General features: G+C 40.4%; 2 protein-coding genes across 3 annotated transcripts in view; one reads left to right on the forward strand and one right to left on the reverse strand.

Moving 5' to 3' along the window:
* TRAPPC11 (trafficking protein particle complex subunit 11) overlaps positions 1–7,382 on the reverse strand; it is a 27,086-nt gene extending 19,704 nt beyond the window's left edge. The window contains 8 exon segments of the mRNA XM_074588352.1: positions 5–54; positions 896–992; positions 1,221–1,294; positions 2,034–2,133; positions 4,054–4,168; positions 4,979–5,049; positions 5,467–5,636; positions 6,934–7,382. Of these exon segments, the coding sequence (XP_074444453.1) occupies positions 5–54; positions 896–992; positions 1,221–1,294; positions 2,034–2,133; positions 4,054–4,168; positions 4,979–5,049; positions 5,467–5,636; positions 6,934–7,137 (881 nt within the window). The 5' untranslated portion in view covers positions 7,138–7,382.
* A 211-nt stretch (positions 7,383–7,593) lies between these two features.
* RWDD4 (RWD domain containing 4) lies at positions 7,594–15,662 on the forward strand. Of its 2 annotated transcripts, none has more exons than XM_074588356.1 (7): positions 7,594–7,742; positions 8,050–8,130; positions 11,092–11,201; positions 11,294–11,438; positions 12,186–12,300; positions 13,271–13,320; positions 14,634–15,662. In XM_074588356.1, exons 1-7 carry the CDS (start codon positions 7,719–7,721, stop codon positions 14,664–14,666), a joined length of 558 nt encoding a protein of 185 aa, XP_074444457.1. In that variant the 5' UTR covers positions 7,594–7,718; the 3' UTR covers positions 14,667–15,662. The 2 variants fall into 2 exon arrangements, with proteins under 2 accessions (XP_074444457.1, XP_074444455.1); XM_074588354.1 differs by having other exon boundaries at positions 7,607–7,742; positions 13,488–15,662.
* The last annotated feature ends 904 nt before the right edge of the window (positions 15,663–16,566 follow it).

The following is a 16,566-nucleotide window of genomic DNA, read 5'->3' on the forward strand; positions in this document are numbered from 1 at the left end:
GAACTGAGCAATTGCATCCAGTGGAGTATTATGCTGAAAACAGAGACGACAGATCTAGAAGAAATCAAAATAAGAGCAAAAAAAACTGTGTTAGGCCGCTAAGGATTAGCTTTGAAAAACAAAAAAAACACAAACCAAAAATGCCACTCGCAAAAACACAAACAAACTAGTTTTACATATTTCTGATGAGCTCAAATAGCATAGAAGACAGTGGGAGAAAACCAGATGTAAACCATAATGTACTACACTCGAAACCATGTGGTCCCCTATTTCACCTAATGTTATTTTTCTTCCCCTTCTCCCCCAAGTCATCAACGGAAGAGTGCATAACTCAAGGCTAAATTTAAGATGGAACTGCAAAGCCATTAGGGAGGATCATTATCTTTGAAGCCTGCAGTCTGCAAATAAAATTTGATGGAGTCCAACTCCAGGATTGTTGTAAGTGGTGGGACAGTTTTCTTTTACCTAAAACCCCCCAAAATACCACAGAAGTATGGTCTGATTCTTAAAGAGTTATTTTCCTCCTCCTAACAAGCAGGAACTGAACTAGACTGGCTTAAGCTTTGCAAGATGACAAAAATAGTCAAGGAACAAGCAACCCTTGTCTTCATCCCCCCTGCACAGAGTGAGAGTTAAAGAGAGTCTAGTCTTCCAGATGACTGCATCTCATATGAACTCCAGTCCTTCAAGACACTCTCAAAATTCAGCTAAGGATCTTTCTTTTGTGTGGAATTCAGAAGTCTTCGCAAGTCTGGCATTCCACTGACAGCTGTTTGTAATTCATCTCCTTAAAAGCAATATAAAATTGAACTTTTAAACATTTACACATTAAAGATGCATCAACTTTTTTATTTTTTAAGTAAAGGTTGTGAAAGATTACAAGCGCACTTGTTACCTTGTAGTTTATAAATCCTGCCATGGTCTTGATTTCCAGCATGTTTGTTTCATGAGCCCTCAGTTCATGCACAAGATTATAGGCAGTCCTGTAATTTCTATGCAGGAATAATTAAATCAGAGTTAAATCATACGAGATAATAAAACTTAAAAAAAGGATTGTTGACAGCAGAAAACAGCCTTCCAATCAGAGTGTTCTTCCCAGTGAAGAACTCACCCTTTACGTACATGTTTAAGAAATTTTGCATTCAAAAATATTTATCATAGTCTATGGCTTAGCAGTAATTTGGGATATAGAGGGTGGGGGAAGATTATGTGAGTCTTACTTGAGAGCATTCTGCGTATCCTGTTTCAGCTCACTGAAGAATGCTATTTTGAACTGGTGTCTAACAAATAAAAGCTGCAAAATATAATCAGTGTACATCATTCACAAACATCCGAACCTGCTACCTACAAAGCAGACAGAGGTGATAATCTCAGAGGTTCACATAATATAGCAGTTGACTTGAAAAACGGACTATGCAACTGTTTCCTAATGGTTCTCTCTGCCACCATGACGCAGCAGTGATCTTTCAACAGATTTAATCTATTCCAAGCCTTTCACCCGATACAGAGGAGAGGCTTTGTAACACCCCAAAACCTCTACACCAGTGTTGATTCCCAGAGAGGAAAGCTGGCAATTGCAACAGAACATTGCATGTCTGAGCAGATATTTAATAATTTGAAAAGCAAAAGCTAAAAGCCAAATCAAGGGCAAGTTTAAGTTCTGAACTTTGAAGGGAAGCACTTCCCACATACAGAAATTTTTAAAAAATTTATTAGAATTATTTATTATTATTAGGGTCTATTAGAATTTTTTTTTTTTTTTTTTTTTTTAAATACGAGAACTTCATTTTTGCGCTGTGGCTCTTCCTGTAGCCTTTCCTCTAAGGAATATGAGGAAGACAAATAAATGAAAGAACAAAACCAATCAAAGTTTAAGTTGCAGAAAATAAAACCAGCTTTACTTTCTGTACTGAAAGAAGGCATCTCAAGTTGGAAGGGGAAAATAAAAGTGTTTAAGCAACAAACAACCCTCATTTTCATGTTTTAACATGCAATATAACTTGCACAGTATTTAAAAAATACAGTAACATTACCTGATGAGTGGTTTTGTTCAAGAACTCCTTATGAGATTTAACTCTTCGTATTTCTGTGTAATAGTAAGTCTGTGCGTGCTCATAGAAAGCATTTTCCAACCTGCAACAAAGTTGCTCTTAAGTTTCATTAAGTTTCTCCCACATACAAAGAAATTCTGAAGTTTTTCAGAATAAGTTATTTTTAAACATGCTTATTTTAGGGTTGGCAAAGTAGCTTGAAGTATTACTAAACTCTTCTTTAAGTTACCACACAGCGTAAGAGTCTGCAGACAAAAAACTCTTCACGCAAAACCTTTCACTGGGGTAACACACAGTAGAACAAGTAGGTTTGAAAGCTTTATATATTGATTTCTCATACAACAATCTCTAGTATTTAACATGAGAAAGTCTGAGGATAAGCTGTTCAGATTTTGCAAGGCAACAGGAAGTAGAGAGACGCCTCAGTCAAAACAAGCAAGTTTTGCAGAGGCTCTTCGGATAAGTCTGAACAGGTCAAGATCTTACTTGCTGGACTGTGGCGGGACAAGTGGGAAGGAAAAAATAGCAGTAAATAAAATTATGAGGGCACAGACCAGGTTTCATCATTCTGTCCAAACATCAACAGCTACCTGTACGTGTACGAGGCTGAGGAGCATCTAAGAAGCATATGCTGCATGATCATATTAAAATAAGTAAAATCAACTAGAACAAGACCAGAATCCAGGCAATGCACGCAGGAAATAAAGGATGAAGCACGTGTTCTGAGATTTGGCCAAGAAGGGATCCCTGCAGACTTTGACTGAGGCAGGTCACAACTTGTGTTCTGCTCGTCACCCAACAGAGGATGGGCAGAACAACGGCACAGACTAATGGACAGCAACTATTAATTAGGAGTTCAGTCACAAAAGGAAGACAAGATAAATTAAGTCTACCTATCATACTTATTTTAGCAGTATATTGCAGCCGTATAAGAAAAGACAAGCCAGTCCAAGGGGTAAAAAAAAAAATTGTTTTACTACTATGAAATCTCAATTAAAAATATCAAAACAAAAAGATTAATAACAGGAATTCTGACATTATTACATGCTCAATTTTTTTTTTTAAATGTGCATTGAAAGCTACTAATCCCTAATGATAGGGCTTTATGTTCACAAACTTGGAGACAGTTGCAAATCTCATATCAAAATGCAGCTATATGCAGTTTGTAGAGGCTTCCACTAGTTAACACATGGTAAACATTCCCTCGTTAACACTGAGCAAAATATAAAAAAACAGAAGCAATGGCTACTTTATTTTGATCAATTCTAGTAGCGGATACCATAACAGCTTCGATTTATGTTGAGAACTTCACTGTTTATGTGTGAATATGAGGGTGAGAGAAGGAAGAATTAGTCTCTCAGGCCAAGACCCTTCCTCTCCCAGGGCATGTCTGGAAAAATTAAAACTAATTTTAATAAACCATGATTTGCCTTAGTTTGAGCCTTTCTTTTTGGGTCTACACAAGACTATCTTCCTTTCCCTCTGTTCTGTTTTTGAGAGGCCTTTATAATTTATTTCAAGCCGCATTCCCTGTAAATACTAAAACAGAAAGCACAAGAAACAAAAAATGACAAAGATGTAACATTTGCAACCAGAAAAATGCCACTGAGCATAAAAAAAAAGCAAAGACCTGCTAATACAGAATTACACCTAATGAAACATTTGTAGGGAAAAATATTTCAAACCAGCAGGGCCAAAACCGCTGTAGAGGCAGAAAAGCCCACCTTGCCTCTATCCAACTTGAGGAAGGGAACGTCTTGGGACAGCTAATAATGTTTCTTCAAAAGCAACATCTCTGACAGTCATTACTCAGCCTCACAGAGAAAGGGGAGCTGTGTTGAATTCATCAGGTTGCAGAATAACTTGAAGAATTCCACCAAACAGATAAAACACTCACTGCTGGTCTGCAATGAGCGTACCACATTGCAGGCATCCCAACTTATCAACTCTCTCAACATCTCCATTAGCAAACAGCGCAAACCAGTGTTTTACAGTCACTTACCTTATAATATAACCAACAAGGTGATCAGTATGTGGAAGTACAAAGAGGGATTTTCCAGAAAGGTCACAAGCATTACATAAAGCCGCTGCCCTCTCCGATGCAATAACATCTTCCCCTGGCAAAGACAAGGAAAGTGCGAGTAAGCGGCGTGTGGTGCTGCAACGTTAAACTCCAAAAGCTTGATGAGTACAAGGTATGGAAAAATCTAATATAGATAAAACTAAGACCATATTCTTTCTTACTTCTTTCAGAGTACTACATGCTTCATCCAGAACACATTACAGAAGCTTTCTAGGAGTAGCTTAGCTAGCAACAACCTACAAAGATGACATAAGCTTTTCATCTCTCTCACAGCATTAAATATCCTGTGGCTTGAGAAATACAATAGCATCCAGAAAAGACAAACATATATAGCAGGTAGAGAAAAAATGAAGTCAAAAAATGGTTTGCCAGACACTAGGAACTAAGCAGCTACGGCTGAAGCAGCAGGTTTACAGAAACATAAAACATATCCCATTTCACAGCTCCATCTGACTCCAAAATGTTGCTGATCAAAACTGAGTCACACTAAAAGGCTTCTGTAGGTACCAAACACCCTTCCTCTAAATTCTCATTGCTTCTGTATCTTTTCTTGATCTAAAGCAAGGTTTAAAATGCAACTTGCTTACAAGAAGGCAAACCATTTTTTATACTGTGTATCAAAAGATGGACTTGGACTTCAGAGGAAGAAGTTAAGGATAAAAGTATCAAATGTTTAGGGTCAACCACTCTTTCCATCTGTACACCTTCCCACAGACACAATGCACATACTGTACATAGATGACATTACATTATAAACTGCAGATAATGTGATAAACAATAGCTCAGTCCGCCAGGCCTCCTGAAAAATGAGATCACCGCAACTGTGCACAGAGTTTTCTAGTACCTGGAGGTAACGGTGTTTTTTTCTGAATTAGAACCACAGCAACTTTTGTGTTTCTTCCCTGCAAACTTTGCCTAAAACAAGAACAACAGCATAGTGTCAAGGTTTCACTTATTTGTGAATAATCAGGAAAAAAAAAAAAAAAAAAAAAGAGATTTCAGTCTAGATGAAAGCAGTGAAAGAATGCTATTTAAGAAATAAAACCAAACACAACAGCATGCTGCATCATCCACAGAATGCTGCGCGCTCTTCTTTGTTCAGATGGGACAAAATGGTTGTGCAGAGTTTAGCAAGCAAAGTTTCAGGGGCTGTTTTTACTTTACTGTTTCTTTACTGTCAATTGTACTTCAAAAAGCAAAGTTCAAGTTACCCTTAATTTGTGTCTAAGAAAACAATAATATATTTATATATCCTAGAATGCAAAAAGGATTCTGCAATTCACATTTACCATTAGCTTGTAGCACATTATGAACCAAGAGAAAAAACCCTACCTGACAATTTCAACTCGAGTGGCACATTCCGACTGTTTTTCTTTCCATTGCGGCTCATCCCAGTCTAGTTCATAGAACACCACAACAAGTGCTGGAACCAAATTCAGGTGTTTGTTCATCCAACCAGTCTTCAGGATTCCTTTTGGAATATACCATTCATAGGATGTCCTCTGAAAACATTGAGGTTATTAAAGCAAGTTACAAAAGCCACTTAGCATAGCAGGAGAAGGGGAATTGCCTCTACATTCTTGTCATTTGTGGATATGTTTGTTATCTTCCCTTTAACATTCTTCCCCTCAAGTCTTTGCTTCCTATTGAGTAAGGCACACACCTCATTCCCTGGCATCAGGGCCTGATGCCTGAGATAACAGCAACAAAGAACAGCAGATTTCAGGTAGACTGGAGAAAAAGGTCAAGTTCAGAGGCACATTTCACACACCTTCATGAAAAATTAGGTTTATTTTAAAAGGGGGCTCTTCAGGGGCTCTCAAACAGAGCAAGGAGAACTCAGTTAGTATTCCTGATGCTTGCCAGCACCACAGAATTATGTAGTTTTCCAATGCTTAAACCCATTGACATTGCTTTTTAACTGCCATTGCAAAACAGAAAGAAGAGCAGAGATATTCTTTCTGCTGAATTTTGCTTAAAGGCTTTATATTTTCTGCAGAATACTCCAGTTTCAAATATCTAGTTTCTCTAGAGTCAGACTTTGGGTTTCACTAAAGCTCCAATTTTACAAGCGTACCTTAATGCTGAATAAATGAACAGTTAGACTTTGGGTTTCGTTAAAGCTCAAATTTTACAAGCATACCTTAAAGCTGAGTAAATGAACAGCAAGTACTTTAAAAAGCAAGTCATATTGGCTTTTTCTACTTCTGGCTTACAAGCTTAGGCACCCTGGTTTTCTATGTGTTCACAGCACTCTGTCACAACACCTTTAGCCCTGACAATTTTTCTCAGGCTTCAAGCTCCCTCCGCTTCCACTCCAATAGCAGGGGCAGAGGCAGCAGAAGTCAGGCTTAGCGTTAAGCAGTGCAAGGGCTGCTCAGTAAACCAGGCAGCTCAATGCTGAGTAAATGAACAGCAAGTACTTTAAGAAACAAGTCTACTGGCTTTCTCTACTTCTGGCTTACGAGCTAAGACACCCTGGTTTCCCATGCATTCACAGCAGTCTGTCACAGCGCCCTTAGCCCTGACAATTTTTCTCAGGCTTCAAACTCCCCTCGCTTCCCCTCCAACAGCAGGGGAAGGCGCAACAGAAGCTGGGCTGAGCATTAAAGGCTCGTATATATAAAGTTTACTAGGCATTGAGGACTGCTCGGTAAACCAGGCAGCTCAACCCAGCCCCTTGCTACTGCCCTTCCCGTCAGGGAGTCACCGACTTCCGCAACCCCCCTTCCCCCGGGGCCTGACGGTGGCTTTTTTGCGAGGGGCCGGGGAGCAGCCGGGCCACAGGCCGCTCGCTACCTTGGTCCGGCACTTGGGGTACTCGTGGTCGCCGGGTAGCACTTTGAAGGAGATGGGGACGCGGTCGGCCCTCCGGTTGGCGCAGAAGGCGTCCCAGACGGCTCGGTGCACGGCGTTGTACACCACGTCCAAGCCGGTGAGGGTGACGAACGCCATAGGCCGGCAGCACAGCTCCACCGGGAAGTCCCACTGCGTCGGGGTCATCCTGAGACCGGGCAAGGCGGCCTACGAGGCGGCGGGCGGGCCGGCAGCCCTCAGCGCAGCCCAGGCCGGCCGCTCCTCCCCGGCCGCGGCAGCTCCCCGCGGCCCAGGCCGGCCACTACTCCCTGGCCGCGGCAGCTCCCCGCGGCACCACCAGGCGCTGACAGGGCACTGGGCCTGTCCCGGGCACCACTCACCGCCGGGACTCGGCCCCGCCACCAGTCACGGGAGGCGTCGGCGGGCAGGGCGAGGGAGGGCCGCCGCCTCAGGAAGCGAGCGTGGGACGGACAGCGGAAGCTACCAATCGGCGCCTCCGGTCCACAGCCAGGCCAATCAGAGAGGACCCACGCGGTTGCGTCACTGGCGAAGGAGCCAGTTAGATAAAGAAGAACGAGAGGGGATACCAGTGGAGCCGGCCAATGGGAAGACAAGAAGGAGGTGACGACAGGAAGAGGGGACCAATAGCAGCGAGAGCCTGGGTGACCCGTGCTGCCCTCAGGGGAGGTGTGTCCGGCGGGACAGCGGCGGGGCCGCCCCGCCTCGCCCCGGCCACCCTGAGGGGAAGGGCGGGATCTCCGCGCGCCATGGCGGCCAACGAGGACCAGGAGGTGAGCGGGAGGGGAGGCCGTGAGGGGGAGCCGGCTCGGGAGGCTGGGGAGGCGGTGCCGGTGGGGAGGCCGTGACGGGGAGACGGCCCGGGAGGCCGGGGAGGCGGTCCCGGCAGGGAGAGGGGACTCGGAGGGGAGTGGGCCCGGGTGGCGGGGAGCGGGAGGGAAGGAGGAGGTGGGGAGAAGCGGGGCGGGCCGTGCCGGGCCGGGGGGAGGGCGGGAAACAGGGGGTGCCCTTCACAGCTTCGCGGTTGGGTGTGATCTTGGTGTTGGTGTCGGTAACCCCCTTCTCTGCTCCCTGCCGCAGATGGAGCTGGAGGCGCTGCGCTCTATCTACGAGGGAGACCTGTGCTTCAGGGAGCTTAGCCCCGTTTCCTTCCAGTACAGGGTAAGGCAAGGTGAAGGTCTGCGGGTCGCTGCTGTGCAGGCTTCCCCTCGAAGTTCCTCTGCTGCCTTGTAGTTGGCATACCAGGGTTTTTATGAAACAAACGGGTATTTGATGGGTAGTAAAGGTGGTGTGGCTTAACCCCATCTGGCAGCTAGGACCATGCAGCCGCTCGCTCACTTGCCCCACATTGGGATAAGAGGGAGAATCAGAAGAGTAAAAGTGAGAAAAAAACCTCATGGGTTGATATAAAAACAGTTTAATAGGTAGAACAAAAGCTGCACATGCAAGCAAAGCAAAACGAGGAATTCATTCCCTGCTCCCTATGGGCAGGCAGGTGTTCAGCCATATTCAGGAAAGCCGGGCTTCATCACCCCTAACAGTTACCTGGGAAGACAAATGCCATCATGCTAGACATTGCCCTGCTTCTTTCTTCTTCCCCCAGCTTTATACACTGAGCATGATGTCCCATGACATGGAATATCCTTGTGGTCAGTTGGGGTCAGCTGTCCCAGCTGTGTCCCCTCCTGACTTCTTGTGCCCCCCCCCCAGCCTGCTCCGGGTGGGGTGGGGTGAGGAGCTAGAAAAAGCCTTGAGAGCTTGGCAACAATTATAAACACCAGTGCCCTATCATACTATTCCCATCCCAAATCCAAAACACAGCACCACACCAGCTGCTAGGAGGAAAGTCAGCTCTATCCCAACTGAAACCATGCCAAAAGGCTAGATCCATAGGCCGTTGTTTTAGGATCTTTGGTACGATGATGCTTGATAGCACAAAGCATAATATTTATTATTGCTTAGCCAGGCATCCTACTTAACACATCTGTGTACTGCATAACTGTAACTGTCGAACTGGCTGAAGGAGCCAGCACAGTAATACTTAAACTAACTGGTCAGAAATGTCACTTATAGACACTTTTATATGTAGAACTCTGAGCCTCCCTTATTGCTCAGTTACAGGGTTCTAGTTTCTTGTCCAGAGGCAGTTGACGTGTAGTAGTAGTAGTTTGAGCATGTGCGCCGATACAATCGTCTGCTCAGCAGAGACATACAGGGAGTGCTGAGCTTGAGATATGTGATTAGATTCTGGCATGAAATTCTTGCTTGCTTTCTCAGATTTAAAGACCTGGAAGTTGAAAACTTAGGCACCCATGAGACAGAAGGGAGACTTCTGACAATGCCATGTCCCTGTCGTGAGGAGGAGGCATCTAAAATAACCTTGTGACTTCTCAAGTAACTTCAGAATAGCATCAGTAATTGTAATGAGATAAGTCGATTTAATAAATAGCACTTGAATCCCATCCATGTAAGTGCAGCCTTCCTTCACTGATAGGACCATTATTAGTAAATTTAAATTCCTGAAAAGAGCAAATGTGACATGCATACAAGTCTACAGTGTATCATTCCACATTTTACTAGCTTTGGTTGGTGCTAATTTTTATTAGACAAAACATAATTGTCAGGAGTTAGAACTCAATTTAAATATTGTAAAACTTAGTGTCAGGCAAAAGTAATCATGCATCTTTCCCGTGAAGAAGAATTTGTATCACAAGAAGGCATAGTGCAAGTAAGTGCATGAGAAGGTCGAAAGAATTAGTATGCCATTTTTTTTAGCCTCATTTGTTTCGCACACGTCTTACATACAAAACACCTGTTTTGTTATCAGGTAAGGCTACCCAATTTGTAGGTTGCAGTGGCAAGGAGGAGCGTGGTCGCGCAGCTGTCTGTACGGATTTGCTCAGTGCATGGACAGTGATTTCCTGAGAGAAGAACTCTGTAAACCCTGCCACCAGTTCTCGTGGCAGCCATGGGAACTGGACTGCAACACTGTAGATGATGTCTTGATAAATGTTGCAGATTCCCGATTTATTTGTTTGTTATCTATTTCACCTCTAAAACAGGTGCTTCTGAATGTCAGTTAGTCATGAATGTTAGTTACAGACACTGTAACTAAAAAAGCACCAACTTTTTTTCCTTTTCTTTCTTTCTTCATTTTTAATTTCAAAGTACAATAGCCTTACCTTGATTAGAGCTTTTTTTCTGGCTGTGTTTCATTCCGCATAATTTGATGATGTTGCATTTTGACTATTCTAAAATGAGGGAAATAAGGGACAATTTTCATGCGGTTTTAGAATACAGATTCAACCAACTTTGCACTAGTCTTCCAAATCCCTTGTGTGAAACAGTTGTTTCTGTTTGTATAGCATGCCTTTAGTAGTAGCTGTACTAGTTTTAAATTTTTTTTAAAAGGTGGTTTTTATTTAACATACTTGTAAGGAATGTATATGTAATTTGGGTTCACTAAATTGGTTGGATGTGCATGATTATTTATATTAAAGTGTGTCTTTTTTATGTTAGGTTTTTTTATCCAGTCTCATTCTGCTGACTTCTTAAATCATTTACTACTCATTGTTTCTTATATTGAAATAAAATATCTGTAGAGATGAGATGTAAATAAAATATCTGTAGAGATTAAATTCTTATTTATTGTTTTTGCTATCTTAGGTCACTAGTTTATCATTGTCTTTATTTCAACCTGGGTTGTGGTTTGTTTTCATATTGCTCTGAGCTTGGATGCATGGGGGGAAAAAAGAAGGCTTCATGTTTTCTGGTTTTGCATATGGTTGTATAATATTTGTCTTGCAGATGTTACAAAGTAGCTTTTAAAACAAAGCAATTAAAAAAACCAAACAAAAAAAAACAAACATAAAGAGAGCTTTGAATGTTTCTGCTGCTTTTCCTAGGATAAAAACTGCAGGATAGAGGTTAATGTTGATGTCATAAATTTAATGAATTTTATAGATAACAGCTTTGTTTTCTAACTGAGAACTTTATGAAAATAGTTGTTATCTTAAGGAATTTGAATAGTCTTAAAGACGTGAAAGACTTGCATATTGGCATTGTAATGCTTAATAAGTGACTGGAAACTGTTGATTTATAAAGTTTTTCTTTTCCCTTCAGATAGGTGAAAATGGCGATCCCAAAGCCTTTCTAATAGAAGTCTCTTGGCCGGAAACATATCCACAAACAGCACCAGTCATATCGATGGATGCTTTCTTCAACAACACAATGTAAGTATTTATGACGGCTTCACTCCCTAGCATTGTTGACAAGCTTTTCTTCATCTGTCTAGATTATAGTTGAGTTTTATGGTTTCTTTTAGATCTGCAGCTATTAAACGAAGTATACTGGATAAGTTAATGGTAGAAGTTGAAGCAAATCTTGGAACTGCTATGACATACACGCTTTTTGAATATGCCAAAGATAATAAAGAGTTGTTCATGGAAAATCAGCCTGTTAACACTGTGGTAAGTAGATAAATTCAGATTTTAATCTCTTGCTTTTAAAACTGTGAAATATGGTTATTACAGCTCTAAATACTTCATAGCTCTGTCTTTAAGTTGTTAATCAGTGTATTGGATATAAACATGTTAGTGGCAAACAGTGACACACAGAGTATGGTGTCAGAATTGTTATATTTAATTGTTATTTTGCTGTTATACCGAAATGTTTGTGGGCTGCAGTTCTGTCCCACAGAGTAATATAAAAACGGAGACTTGGAGCAGAAAGAGAGCTGAAACAGATTAAAAGCGTCTGCTTGGGGGCAAATTACTGCAACCTTCCTGGGATGCAGTGGATTGCATAAGTGCACCTCCAGGGTCTTGAATGAGTCAGGCTAGGTCTATTTGTGGCTTCTGTGTTGTGTAAGGACATTATTGGCCGTTGTGGTGCTGCGGATTTGCTTTGAGAAAGGAGGAATGGTGTCCATGTTTGGGAAGCTTGAATCCCTTCAGACTAAATTGCACTCCATGACTGAATTTAAAAAGTGTTAGAGGAGCCCATTGCAATTCTGAAAGGGAGTAATTCCAGTCCCCAACACATGTTTTTTAAAACTACAGTCATGATTATATGTTGATTAAAAGCTGCAGACTTCTGACAGCATTGCTTCTTTCTGACAGTCAAGATATGTCAGTATTTCAGGCTCAGTAATCACACACAGAGGTATCTGTGAAGCTAATATGCAAAATATTAACAACCATTTTTATCCTTCTCAGACTTCAGTAAGCAATAGTATTGCGATTGGAACTCCTGATGTACCAACAAGTAAGAAAAAAGATAAAAAGGAGCAGTTATCCAAAACCCAGAAACGAAAACTAGCCGATAAAACAGGTTTGTTCATGATAATATTGTTTTGTTTGAGCAGTATGAAAATCCAAATTTTATAGCAGTGACATCTTGCTAGCGTCGGAATCAGTAGTCATAAGATTAACTACTGTAAGTCTGTGGTCTCTGTTTTCCTTCTTTTTTATGAATTATTCTTGCCTGAGATGTTAGTTCTGGTCAAAACAACTTTCTATAGAGTAGGGATTTCAAGATGTCGTTGGTTTTGTTTTATTTTTTTATTTCAATTTGTGACAAAAGTGAAATCTTCAAAAATGCTTGCGGGAGGAGAGCATTTGTGACTTCTAAAAATTCACTTTCAACAAAAGACATGCTTTGTTGATGAGCCCTTGTAAATCATTCACATTATTAAAAATGTAATTTCTACATCAAACTATTTGTTTTGGAACCCAAAATAAAACATTTAATTTAGTTTGTATTCCTCAAAAAGGAGGTGCTTCTGCAGATGCTTTATGTTTTCAATCAAGTGGTAGGTTTTTTGATTGAAAAGTGTTCAATATTTCAGCTAATCCTGCTGATGACTTCTGTGTGTTCAACCTCAATTTTTAATAATGATCTGGATAATACTATCCTATTGCAGCAATAAGTTGTACCCTGTGATAGCAATTTCTGCATATAACTTACCTAATCTAATATATAATTGGCAGATTAAATGTTGACCATATAAAGGACAAGCTGTGTAAAATTTTGTTCTTTGACAGAATGCATCATTTCTGGTCAGCCCAGGTCGTGTTGGAGTTGCCTTCTAAATTAAATGTCAGATGGACTGAAGTGTTTTTATTTAAACAGAATTACTCTGAAGATGTATTTAAGACATTAATATCTATTTTTGTCCTCATGACTTTGTAGTGGAGAAATAAAGGGTTTGGGATCTTTAGAATTTTGTGTGTTGATTTTAAAGAAAGATAACGACTCCCCTTGGCTTGTGTGTTGAAAATAAAACCTTCTTATTCTGCAGATAACAAAGGGGAGCTTCCGCGAGGATGGAACTGGGTGGATGTAATTAAGGTAACATAACTGTATTATATGTGCTATTATGAAAATACTACGTATATATATTAAAAATAATTTGTACTTCTATCTGAAGAAAACTAATCCAATTTTTTTTCTTGCTTTTCTTCCTAACTTTGTTTGGATTTTACTGTGGTGTCTTATTCATTTCTATGTGCGTCCAGCATGTAAGTATTTTCAAGTTATCTTTTTTAACATTAAAAAGATTTGCAAGAAATAGCAAGAACAGTTGCTCATTTTGGATTCTAATTTACATATTTCTCAAGGGCTCTAAAATGCTTAGTCCTTCTGAATATTAGAGTCAGAAGGGCTTTGAGTCCTCTTAGAGCTTTGTTGCGTTAGTATTTCTTTTTTATTTATTGAGCAATTAAATTTTAATTTTATGCTGAGAGAGCTTTGCTAGCTTTGCTGCAAATATTCTGTCTTCATATGGCAACAAGATGTAAAATCGAGTTAGTGGTGCTGCCAGGTTCTGGAGGGCAATGGATAAGTCAGCAGAAAAAGGGAGCCGTTCCAAGTGGGAGCACCTTGCTGTCTCCTACAAGCCTGAGCATTCACTGCCACAGCTCCTCCAGTGAATAATTCTTTTCTACTTGCTGCCTCAGCATTGATTTCTTCCACCCTTTTGTCTTTGCTGATTCAGTGGAAATCAGTATAGCTGCTTGACAATTTTGAAAGCAAATGATTTTATGTCGTGCAACTATAAGTAGTTCTCGGTGTAAGACCTAACACCAGTTCCAGTTGTTAAATATGAGGAAGTAAATGATGATGGTGGTTTGAGGCAGATGCTTCTGAGTTAAAAGTGGCTATTTGTAGTGGATGTCTTGGATTCCAGATAGATTTCACAATAGATGCACTACATTTAGTAATTATAAACTTAGCTTTTAAAAAGAGAGAAAGAGTAAGCTAGTGATTGTTTTTGTATTGTGTAAATCTCTATATGGGAATTCTCTCAGAGGTGCGTGGAGGTACTTTTTTCATTACTTCATCTTTTTTATCGTGGTGGTGGAGTCTTCAAATTAAATAGAAACAGTACCCTGACGTTTTTCTTGGGTTTTGTGTTGGGTTTTTTTTGTTTGTTTGTTTTGTTTTGAATCAACTTTCACATTCAGGAAATAAGCTTATTTAGCGTTTAAGCTTAAGAAATAATTTTTGATGCTTTTCAGTCTCTTCAGTAGCACAATCAGTCTGTATTATTAATTAAATATACATGTGTTCCGTGTAAGATGGAGATAATGTTGTTCTTGTTTCCTAATAAATGGAATGTCAGTCTAAACTTTGAATACTTTCTTTTTGTGTCTCTTTTATAGTTAAGCAAAACTGGTTCTAAAGATGATGAATAAAGGACTTTGGTACAAGGAAACTCCACCTTTTAATACAGTGCAATTTTGGGTCACCATCTTTCTTTTAATAACTTTCGTATTTGTTGAAGTAAACATTTTATATAGCTCAATTTCCTAACTCGCAAACCTAGTCACAGAAGTTTATCTAGAGACTATGTGGTCATCTTTGGAAAAACAAACAAACAAACTTGCCTTAAAGGAAGGTTAGAATGTGACAAAGGATATAGAGAGCCAATGTGGTGCAGTGGATAGTGCTATATGCAGTGTTTATTAATTTATATTTTACTCTGTAGTAAAATCCTGTTATAGTGAACCCGATGATACTGTAAAACATTTCCTGATGTTCTTAGTCCAATTGAAGAAAAAAAACACTATAACAGTGATTGGTCACTTGACAGCATAATTCATCAAAATAAATTATTCCATGGAAACAAGACCTTTGTCATTTGTTTATCTAATGTGAATGTAGAAGGAGAACATAAAAATTGTTACATTGCGATACAGACTAGACTCTGTGGTCCCGTTTTCACTAGTTACTGGCTGAAATAGTAAATGCCAGCAAAAGCAAGGCCAAACACTCTAGTCTGCTCAAAAATGAGTGGTTACAGCAGGAGTGTGTCTTCTTTATTCTCTGCGGTATCCATCTGTTAGGCTTTCTCCAGTCTGCATCTTTACAGAAGGTCGAATGTCTGTGGGCAGAGAAAAGTGCTTTCTTGCATGTGTCTCGGTGAGTGCTGAGATTCTGTAGCTCTTCCATTGGAGAAGTGGGCATTCCTTGGAGGGGTTTGCTGACTGAGTGGTGGAACAGTGGGAAGAAGTCGGCATACTGCCAAAGGTGTTGAGAGAACTTTTTTTTTTCCCCCTAATTTGCTCTCTTGTATCAGAAAGAGAAGTCATCTCTACCATATGAACGGTTACTGAATACAAGATGCCTTAATGTCCATTATAATTTTTGTTTGTTTTGAGATGAACTTTAATAAATGCCTATTTATCTGCTGTGGTATGTCTTTATTTTTATTTTTTTTTAAGTTGTGTGTTGCCTACTGCACTTCTAAGTGCAAAGAATTTGCAAAGGATTTTCTATTACAAAGAAAGCATTCTTAAAAATGGGTGGAAGAATTATATCTTCCCTCTTTCGGTGTACGTTTACGTGTTCTTCGGGGTAGCTGTGTCTATCATTAATATGAGGGTCAGTCAAGCTGCTGAGAGTCATAGGAGAATATCCATTATGTTCATTACGTGCAGCAAGTCCAGCATCTCTTTGAAAGAGTGCACGCACTGAGTACGGTGTTTGGCGAGAGGGACGTTGGATGGTATCTCGGTGGTGCTGAGATAAGAACTTCTGTAGTCAGTACAGGATAGTTTATGTGGCTGTCATGTAAGGACTTCAGTTGGTGGAGTGGAAGGGTTTATGCTACTCCCTATGTCAAGAGAGCTTGTATACAGCATGTTAGTACAGTTCTTAAATTCTCTAAATATATTGCAAAATTACTGCTCGTCTTCCTATAGGAAGGAAAAAAGGTTACACAAAATGCGACTGCAAGTGAAAGAAAAAAATATTTGAATTTGTTCTGTGCTTTTCACTCTTCTGAAGAGACTGAGGAGATCTGAAAGAAACGCGGTCTGTACTGCTGTCATCCAACAAGAAGCTGCAGTTTTTACTGAAACACTCGAGTTACAATCGGTAAATATATGTGCTTCTTCAATAAGGAAAATACTATTAATTCTTACAGAATTCTTTATTTCCAAAAGTCAGGATTTCTTTTTGAACTCAGCTCGTGTTTAGTACAGGCTAGTAAAATACACAAGGTAGGACTTCTTCCAAACGATACAGTCTTGCCTTTGACGTAAACTGGAGGCTCCTGGCTGCAAGAGTGTCTGGCAGGGAGTGACACTGCGG

This window comes from Larus michahellis, chromosome 5, assembly GCF_964199755.1.
Source record: "Larus michahellis chromosome 5, bLarMic1.1, whole genome shotgun sequence".
NCBI lineage: Eukaryota > Metazoa > Chordata > Aves > Charadriiformes > Laridae > Larus > Larus michahellis.